Genomic DNA, 10723 nt, shown 5'->3' with positions numbered 1-10723 from the left:
GTTCTTCGCAGCAGTTTTAGGCTGTGAGGGAAGGGGGAGCATGCAGCAAGTCTCAAAGCCTCTCTTTTCTGTTTATCCCTGTGAAGCAAGGAGAGGTCCCTCCAGCTCCTCTTTGCTGTCTCTTCTGCTATCTCTTTAGTCCTTTTTCTTCTGGTTTACTGCCTATATAAAGGCAGATCAGTCTAGCACCACCTTTCTCAGTCTGCCTTCTGCATCCATCTTGGATGGACAGCTTACCTGCGTAAAGATCTTATAGTCTTTGTCAATCTTCCCAGCCTTTATCTTTTCTGGTTTTACAGCACTGACCTCAGCAACAGCTTTCTCCTCTGACCGCTGTTTCACCTTTCCTCACTGCCAGCTCCGTACTGTCTGAGACTGTGGTTGTCTCCTTGCTGCATTAGCAGAAAAATGGATCAGTGATGCTTTAACCATACCTAAAATCGGGACGTTCCATCAGGCCATAGAAATGGCTGACTGAATGAATTAAAAGGTGAACTTCAGAGCTGTAATTAAAACTGAAGTTAACGTTAGAGTCTCTAAGCCAACCTTTCCCCAGCAACCATGCTCTGAGGGACATTCAGCACAGAAATTAATAAACTAATCTTCCTTAAAAATTGTTTTCTTGTCTTATAAACCCTCCTGACACTCAAGTCCTCTGAGGACATCCCAAAATGATTCATGCACTAGGGTCACTGATTCCTAGTTTCTGCGGGGCTTCTGACTGTGGAAATGTTGCATAAAGTTCTGTCCCCAAATGCCAAAGAAAAGAGTAAGACAGAAGGAATTCACTGACAGAAAAAAAAATTGTAATTTTTATTAGTGTGGTATTTTGCCAATGACCACTTTCAAATGGGAGAGGAATACGTATCATAATGCGATCTTTAAAATATTTTAATGCTTACTCATTGTAAGTATTAAGAAATTAATGGACTTAGTTGATCTGAAATTCAGACATATTCTAAAAACTACGATTAATAACACATTTCCTTAAATGAAGAGTTAAATCAGATGGCAGGATTACCATCTTTTGTTCCCAACGCCAGAAACTAAACCAGCCATGTGTCCTTGTCAGGATCATACCTGACCATAAAAAAGGTCAGTCTTCAAGCAGGATTAGTGTAGATAAGACATGCAGAGATGTAAGACTTAAAATAGTTTTCTCAAGAATCAGGGACAGAGATACTGCAAAGTAAAACCAAGAAATCCCCAGCTACTTCCTTTTTGTTAGGCCACTATCTAAGGCTATCAGAATGAAACCAATTTTAAAATCCCAATAACTTTTCCTGTTGAAAAATACATTTTGATTTTCTTTCCAGTTATGGAGAACCAGGTCTATCTATGCTAATAAATGGAATGTGCCCAGAGACCAGCTGGCATGGAATAACTTTTACCTGTATTACTAAACTTCTACCCTCCTGAATGGTGACAGTACTCAATCAACACATGACGAAAAGCCCAAGGGCCTCCCCTGACAATTCCCAAACCTTGCCTGGGAATCAGCGAGGATAGCTGGAGCCAGAACCCTGACAGGATCCATCATAACAGTATAATAGCAAGAACAGCTGAGCTTCAGCACCAGGGAATGCTCTTCAGCACTGTTCAATTTGCCAGTACAGATAAAACCAATATGGTAGAGTTAAGGGTGAAGCTCCCCTACTGAAAAAGTAGCAGCTTTTATGCAACTTTTCCAGTTCGGCCAGGCCATCTACCTTGCTTGTCTTCACAAACAACTCAGTTCTGACACACGTCTCTCACAGCTGCCAGTGCCAAACACACCTGGTCAGCCGATACATGTGAAGAAGGAACCGTACTGCTGAGCTGGAGCCAGATGTGTGACAGCTCCCTTCACTCTGTCCTCTGAGAACATCCCCATTTGACAGCTATCACCCTCACCACCTACCACCCCCCCCTCTTGGGATTCCCATCTTGCACAACCCAAGAGGGTTGGTCTCAGAGATCTAACATTCGTATTTTAAAGGACAGATGTGTTAGCTTTATGCTTAGGCACTGTGGTAAAGAATGCTAGCAGAAACTGCACAAAATGAAAACATGATTACTAAAGAGCAAGTGGCATATTGGAAACATTATTTATAGAATCAAGTAAAGATTAACCTCTTAAACCTATAAGGTCTGAATGCACATATCAACAAGTGCTACGCACATTAGCAAATGGTCAGGGGACCATAAAAAAACCTTGAAGCATGGCTGCTAAGCAATTCCTTTATTTCTGCCCACGTGAAAAGGCAAGTCTAAGAGAATAAAGCTAAAAATCAAAAAAATCCTGATACAACTTACTAGTCATGGAAAACATGAGTTGCACAGAAAAAAAGCCAGAGAATTCATCTTTCAGAGCTGCTGGGATGGCATTTCAAGAGCAATGCCTTTCCTACAGTGAAGGAAATAAGGAGTCCTTCCTTCTTGATGGGGTGATTAGCTGAAATAGCATACACAGCCCTGTGTGCCTCCTATGTTTTTTTAAAGGAAGTTCCAAAATTAGACATGAATATACTAAGGTAAAAGCGGCATTTTTGTAAAAGCCTTTTTATTCTTTTCAATTAGGTAGCATAACATGATGCTCAAGAAACAGCAGATACCAACAGTCCCACCACACATATGCTGTATGTATCCAGACAACACAAATGACAGCACTCATTCTCCCTAAACTCTCATTAAAAAGAGAAGAGCTAGACACCCAAGTTAAGTAAAATAAGATTGCCAAAATACCACTGCCAGGTGCAAGCAATACCTCAAGAGTGCAGAGGACATACTGGCCCATTATACCATCATGAAAGCCACATCTATCACAGCACAGCGGAACTTGAAAAGAAATTAAAGCTTGAGAGTAAACAAAAGGGGGGAAAAAATAGGTCTCATCAACCTTTCTGTAACGTCAGAATATTGCCCAATAAAGAAACATAATCATTATTAAACCAGTACTCCACATGATATCAACAGAAGGATTGAACAACTTAATTTTCATGAAAAGATAATGTGACCTCCTGCGGTTCAAGTTGTTGAAAGTACAAAACAAAATTGTTACAGATTACTCCCAGCTCTATACTTACAGAACTGAACACTGTTTTGGTTTTTTTTGTTTGGTTTTTGTTTTGTTTGGGTTGGGTTTTTTTTGTGGGGGTTTTTTTTGTTGTGTTGTTTTGTGGTTTTTTTGGTTTTTTGTATTTTTTTTTGTCAGCAGACAATAATTTTACTTGAGGTATGACTGGAAGTCTAAACTTTTGCTTAAAAAGAAGCCTTTGCTAAACTTGACAGATCCCCTGAATCAAAAGGAGAGGAATTAGTTTTAAATCCAATTTAATTCTATTAAAAAAAAAAATTTCCTGCTTCAGTTGCTTTACTGTTGCATGGCTGATGTCCCAGTATTAACAAAATCCAACTCTAATTTTCAGTGGAACACATTTATGTAATGACATTATACAACTTGATATTTGAGACAGACAGCTTAGGCATTTCTTTGCTGTGGTTCACATGACATGAGTGACTGATTATCTAGGTTCTGCACTAAAGAAGTGAAGCTTGCATGCCATTGTAAAAATCATTGCTTTGCTGTACTAGAACACAAAGCTCAAGAGACAGCTCCTCAATCATAATGTTAGAAGACAAATATGTAGATGAAAGTACAACGCGATTTCAATTTTCTTGTTAGTTCAAAATAATTCTTCATGCAAGAACACACAATACACTCATATATCACAGGGACATGCAGAACTCTCCCATTTAGGAATGAAGGATTCCATGCCAACTTAAAAAACCCTACAGTTTGATGTTGCTTATAAAATATGTCACACAAAATGACATGTTTCTCAACAGAAGTCATGTCCTTCCAGTAACAGATACTAATTTATCAATAGCAAGAAAAATCAGAGTTCAGGAAAACTTAAGGAAAGCACCTCTCGCTGCACTTGAATAAAGCATTGGTACTACACAAGGATCAAACCTGAAAAAAGAATGAATTCCGGACATAGAAGTGTCATTATGACAAATTAAAATGGGTCAGTAACCTCCATTTGCTTTGGAACCTGGAGAAACTAAGCATAACATCAACCTCAACTCCAGGAGCAGTTTTCTAGGGACTGGCAAATACTGCCACATTATCCCCTTAAACAGGCCAAAACCAAAGCTTGCTTTTTCCCCTCCAAAACAACCCTGGTGATTCATGCATGGCTAGTACAACATTATAAGGTGCTATAAAGAAGGAAGGCTGTTAATGCCTATTGCTATTAAGACCTAGGTGGCAATAAGTCACAGCTCTCCAGGTTAGAAAAAGCAGCATAACCACAGCTGAAGTTATGACATAGTTCTGTAAACTTACAGAAGCTAGAAAGGGGAAATTAAAGAAATTCTGTTTCTCAAGCCATAAGAATAATGCAGCATCCAAAGAAATCAGGGTGAACACATAAAAAATAAGAAGAAATACTTGTGCTCCCCAACCTCCCAATTGCTGTAGAATGTTGTGGCAACCAAACATACAATTAGCTTTCAGAAAACCATCAATTTGGCTTCATGCAATTCTATAATTCTCCCATCACCACACTGAGTATACTGCCCATCACTAGCCGCTTCGTAAGTAACTTTAGCTTTCCCTATTCACGTGAATAGTGTTACGTGTGTTCATGCACTGGTGACACTTTGCAAGATTGAGCACATCTATTTGACACCTACAAAAGGTTTTACCTGACAAAAAAATCCAAACTTATGTAGAAAAATTCAAACTATACATTGGCAACATGTTCTGCAATTCTGTTTTAAGGCAATAAAGGATACATTCAACATATTAGTATGTCTAACCTTAATTGGTAAAAAAAATTCTAAAACTTGAAATTTCCATTTACATCAGTGAAGCTTCCTTGCACGATTTCAGAAATCAACCCTTTTTCATTCAGATTCACAAAGGTTAGTAATAGGTATGTGACAGGTACAGCAATGATGAACCCCAAGATGTGCATAAATTATCTACTTTAAAGATGTAATAGTGTATCCAGAATGACATTCTTGCACAATCAATTTGCTGAATGCTTCTAAAAGCCAACTGACAGAAACACTGCACATAGACAACAGTCCATAAAAAAACCCAAATAAAAAAACCCCAATATCGAGTAGGCCTTACCTAGCTGTTTTTCTCGTTCTTCTCTCCGTTCTCTAGCAAGCCGTTGCCTGTCATCAACCTTTAGTGTTGTTGGATGATCTGTAAACGGAGGGAGCAGAAAAATTATTAGGCATATAGCATAAAAGCAAATAGTACCATAAACAGGCTTTTGGGGGAATGACCGTTAAACAACTCTAGTTATTCTAGTTTCAAAATAGTTCACATTTCCAGAAATCCAACTTATGAAAAAAAGATGGAACAATTAAAAAATATGAATGTATTCTAATTATCAAGATGTAGAACATTCCCGAAGAATGGACTAAGCTGTAACTCTGAATTCCAGGCAAGGCTACTGCCTGTGAAAACCCAGGAAGTTTTGTTTTGTTTCCAAGCCACTAACAACTCAATTGCTTGAGATCATTCTGACAAACTGTCTATTATTCCATAACCTCTCTCCAAAATGCATCCACAGGAAATTTTATTACAATGCACCACCCTCTTCCCACCCGTATTGCCTCAAAACCCCCAATACGCCCTATTTCACAAGACTGAAGCAGCTCAGTACCCAGGTAAAAACCAGGCTGGATTAAAACACTGCAGCATTTCTGGTTAAGCTTCTGAAGATAGCATGATACTGATCTCCATAGACATTTGCGTGCACGTGTTAAAAGCTCTGGCACACACGTTAAGACAGTGCATCACATGCATGGACTAGTATAATACCAGTAAAGTGATAGCTTCGTCAAATATCCTTGTAGATTAAGTTAGCTACACAATTTCTTTAAAAATATCTGCAACAGGCCACTTGGATCACAGCACTAAGTCTAAGAATAACGTGAAAAAAATCTGTGCAGAGCCTAGGCTTGACTATAAAAATTCAAGCTTGGTTGGAAAAATGTCACTTGCCCAGTGAGCTCTCTGGAAAACAGCAAAATGCTGAACAGCTACCATCCTACTTCCAGCCTCAGCGGTGGAGCTGTTCCAGGCAAAAAGGGAACAAAATCCAAGTTACCAACTCATCACAGCATGCTGCCAAAACTAATTTCCTACTCATCCTTAGCTTGTTCTGTTAAACCTGGAAAGCTGTTCATTTTATGCTTTTCCACTAGCACTGAAAAAGTCTGCTTTGAATAAAAACACAAGTAAACAAAAAGCCCCACAGGAAAAAAAAAAAAAAATCAAAAAGATTTCTGGGTACACAGAAGTGATCTGATTTATTTTAGTATTGAGGGGAACTCAGTTTTTAAGATAAAGAACTACCTAGAATACTGTCACTGTGGAAGTGCACATAGAAACAAGACAACAGATCCTTTTCACTATTCAGTACGAATACACAAGTAAGCAATTTGTAAAAACATGTGAAGTCAGCTTATTTGTGTATAGACTGTATACCTATGAAAAAAGTTACTAGCAAAACAATACAAGGGGTCATAAAAATGAGGTTAAAGATATATGCAAAAATAAATCCCTGAAGTGAGAATGTGCTCGACAGATTTTGAATAGTTATTCAAGTTAGACAAAAAAAAAAAAATCAACAATGCGCATATCATACTCTAACATAAGTTTGTGCATCAGGATGACAGGATTTCTTGGATGAAAAAGTACACCGATGACTAGCTTCAATTTAATTATTCTTGAACTCTCATCGGTGAAAAAGCTATCATCCCAACAATGGTCAGAGACTACAGCCCCAATTAACAGTGTTAACAGCGATGCAAAGTAAGAGCTGCAAGGGGAAAACCCATTGCACAGTTGGCAGGAAGAACATTCAAACACGATAGCCCCAGTGAAAGATGCAACAAGTGAACAAGACACCAGCAAAGACAAAGGTAATCCATCACCCAGATCAAACCTTTAACACTGGTTGGACAGCACACACCGCTGCCATTTATGAAACTATGCCTAGCCATGCCATTGATTTGTCCAATGTATGGTGTAGATTAACATTTGGCTGATGTTAAGAAGCATGCTGGCTTGCATTCAGTCTCTGTTCAGCATGCAGACACAGGTCAAAAGGGTAATAATATTCCTTCCCTCTCGTGGCTGGCACACGAGATTCACAAAACATGAATTTCTGTAGCATGAGTAATTAGTGTGAGTGGAATAATGCACACCCAATACGAATTCCCCTGGAAAACAAGTATTCCCTTCAAGGGCTGCCAGCAAAGTCAATGTAACATCGAGTTGACAGAGAATGATGAGACACTGGGGAATAATGCAAAATCCTGCTTCTTTCAGAATGTACTATTCTCCTTCCAGGTTTGGTTTTTTTTTTTTTTTTCCTTTATTGAGAAGCGATATTTCCCTATTGGGGAGAAGCAGCAATTCTTCAAAGAGGCAGGAGGGTTACACGGACAGGCAAACTGAAAAGGTCTCCCTTAAGAATTCCTAATTATAAGCAATGGAAGGAATAAAATAAATTTTTAAAGCTGCCCTCTGCCATTCTTTTTGAAGACATCCAATTATTTTTTTCTATATTACACACCTGATAGCATGCACATGCACACACAGCTCCTCTCCCAACACCCCAGGATGTTAGAACAATCCTAATTCACATTAAGTTGCAGGTTATGCAGAGTGTAAGTACGTCTTCAGTAACAAGATATTTTGCATACATTTAGGAGCACAAAGAACTAAATCAATATTGGCACAAAGACGAGGATAACACATTCCTAGCAGACCAGCATTACCTTCGCGCTCTGCTAGAAGCTGGAGCATATATTACTGGTGCAAATCTTACACTATTAAATAACATGTCTTTTCTAAGCCTGGAAAATGATCCTTTATAGTTTGGCTACAAGCCCAATCTCCAACAATTGCATTCTGAATCCAGCTGATCTGCTGACACCCGCAGTACATAGCTTCAACAGCTTCAAACTGTGGCAAAACAAGAAAGTTCACTGGGCCTGCTCCCCATTTTATCTCTCATGGCTCTGCTCATTAACAACCTGCCAGGCAAATACCCAAGGGACTGGCATTTCTTCTTATTCAGTAGGAATACCAGGACAAACGCACAAGGTACTTTGTACTCTCTCTTGCTTGTATTTGTCATCAGGCAACAGCTTTAAGTTGCTGCACAAGGAGATGAGAAACATCATTTGCAACAAATCCTGCAAGAATTCTTCAGTTCTTACAGAAATAATTGTAACAGGACATATGCAAAGCCTTACAGAACACTCCAGGAAGACCCACTTGCTGCTGTAGAAGTTGCAGTCTGTTTGTAATGCATAGCATGTGAACTCACGCTCAGCAACCTATTTTATTACACTACATAACATACAAATGCATAATATTATGCCCAAGAGGGATGTTTGGAGATTAAATAAGCCATAGCTCTATAAAGGGGAAATTAATTTTGTACTATTGCTGGAAATTAAGCCTCTAAACTGCACATGAAAAAAGTATTTTTTTTATAAATTTACAACACCTGCTATTAGTTCATAATTATTTTTAAGAATTTACTAGTTCATTTAAAAGAGCTTAGAAGCCATGAACGGTATTTTGAAGAAATTCAGCACCGAGATGTCAGTCAGTTTTGGTCCCTGATGATATTAAAAAAAGGAAAATGCAAGCTTTTTCAAATCTTCTATATAATGAATACTCACTGAACTCTTAAGCACAGATGACATTTGTAGAAATTAGGTTGGAATTTTGCTAAATTAGCAACTGTCATATGTACTTACTACATATGGCCAGTTTCTGCGGCCCAGGTAACTACCAGCTGTACTCACTATGACTTCAGAAGTCAGAATACTACTCCTCTTCATTTCCATCTATAATCCTCTCACTCTCTTTTTACAAATGGTTGCTTCCCTTCTGCCCTTCCTTGACTCATAGGGTGCTATTTTCTTGTACTAAAGAAACTAAAAGGGATATCAAGCGGAAAACAACAGCCAGTTTGTATGTTAGTTCACAGGGGTGCTGCAGGGAGAAAGGAATATAAGCCACAGCATTATTTGAAAAGATGCATTGCTTGGATCTCAAGCTCTCTTCCCTTTGTGTCTAGCTCCCTTTGCACTGCCATGCACACATTCAGAGTTGCCTTGGACTCCTAATACTCGTTCAGCCTGTAGACACCTTCCTGACAATAGTGACATTGTTTATAGTGACAGCTGTCCTTCCTGCTGCAAACTCTTTGGTTTGGTTTTTAATCAAAACACTGTGACACAAAATTCATATGCAGTCTAAAGAAAAAATAAACAACCCCAAACAAAACCCAAACCACCAGTTCTTAGGAATTCTCTCTTCAACACAGATTCTCACCAGCTTGGTGCAGAGCTAAGCGCTGCACACATGCCTGTGCCCTCCCTCTCTCCAGCCCCAGGAATTCTGCTTTCCTTCTACACATCATCATAGATGAAGAGAACTTAGGAGCAGCTAGGACACCCTCCTCAGAAACGACAAATGGGATTAAACTACTGCGGGATAAAGTGGATATTGAACACTGTCCAACCCCAAGAGTTCTTTTTTTGCGGTGGAAATGGGTAATGTTATCTCCGTTCCCTCCTCTTTTTCCCATTGCTTTTCTGACTGAGAGCAGACATGAATTCTGCACTTTGCACTGGACCCAGAGCTGCCTGGCAGAGCATGTGAAGCGTAACCTGAACACAGACAGCACTGGGATTGCTTCTCCCTGGGGATGCAGGCCAAGAGGTACCCAGTCTGGGGACAGAGAAGAATCTGTCAGTACAAAACAGCCACTGAGCTGCCAGGCTGTCAAGGAGCTGAAACAGGTGCTTACAGTTTGCCTACTCCTCAGCAACACAAGCACCTATGCTTTCTTAGGCATCTATACAAGATCACTATTAATTGCATATTTTAAGCTTGGGTACCTGAATTGCAATACAGGCAGAATTCAGATATTTAAGTGTTCTGGATCTTGGTCTAATCATGGAAGTATAACAGACTCATGGCATCAGGGATTACATTAAGCGTTTTAGCACATAGGCTTTCAACTGTGTAAGCGATCAGTGAATTAAATCCACATGACGTACTGACTAGGTATGGTGAAGTAATGACAAACATCTGCCTGCTGCACAGAGTGTATTACCGAACATGGCATGCTTTGTGGTAAGTGAGGAAATGTCTTAACAGAAGCGTATCTATAGAAAGCTATAAATCCTTGACCACAGCAGATAATTCTCATACAAGCATAGATGCAAGTATAGTGGCTTCTGCTGCCTTAACTCACTTCCCAACCCTAATTCTTAGACTGTACTAATTCTTTCAATTTTGCTTCTTTGCAAACAGTCAGGGACTCCAGCTTAACTAAAATATGAACAGTCACTGATACTGTTTTTGACTGAAACAGTATGAGGTATAAAAGCATATATTTTTTTTAAAGCTCCTAGGAAGACAGCTGGTTTTCATACCATTGAAGCAAACAGTCGTCTTATGTGAAGCACATGGAATGGCTGGCGTACCTGGTTTAGTTCCAGTGTTGCTTTGTCCTGAAGCGACTTTTTTGTCTTGTGTTTTGGAACCTTCATCTGCTAAAATAAGGAAGAAAAGGAAAGAGATTGATTAACCATATTATTAAATAACAGCTCAACCACTCTATTATAATGCAACTTAAACATTGCTGAATTTCCTTTAAAACAAGATTGTTCTGAAATACCA

The 10723-nt window shown here is 39.1% G+C and overlaps 1 protein-coding gene across 1 annotated transcript in view; it reads right to left on the bottom strand.

The window, feature by feature from the left end:
• MAP7 (microtubule associated protein 7) overlaps positions 1–10723 on the bottom strand; it is a 106150-nt gene that overhangs the window by 37196 nt on the left and 58231 nt on the right. Inside the window, exons 3-4 of the mRNA XM_035899878.1 lie at positions 10528–10596; positions 5126–5203 (exon numbers count right to left, since the gene is read on the bottom strand). Coding sequence (XP_035755771.1) covers positions 5126–5203; positions 10528–10596 — 147 coding nt within the window. The remainder of the gene's footprint in view (positions 1–5125; positions 5204–10527; positions 10597–10723) is intronic.

Source organism: Egretta garzetta, unplaced genomic scaffold (assembly GCF_000687185.1).
Source record: "Egretta garzetta isolate BGI_Z169 unplaced genomic scaffold, ASM68718v1 scaffold397, whole genome shotgun sequence".
In the NCBI taxonomy this organism is placed as follows: Eukaryota; Metazoa; Chordata; class Aves; order Pelecaniformes; family Ardeidae; genus Egretta; species Egretta garzetta.
Note: the sequence above shows the minus strand (reverse complement) of the source record. Positions and strands in the feature narration are given on the sequence as shown.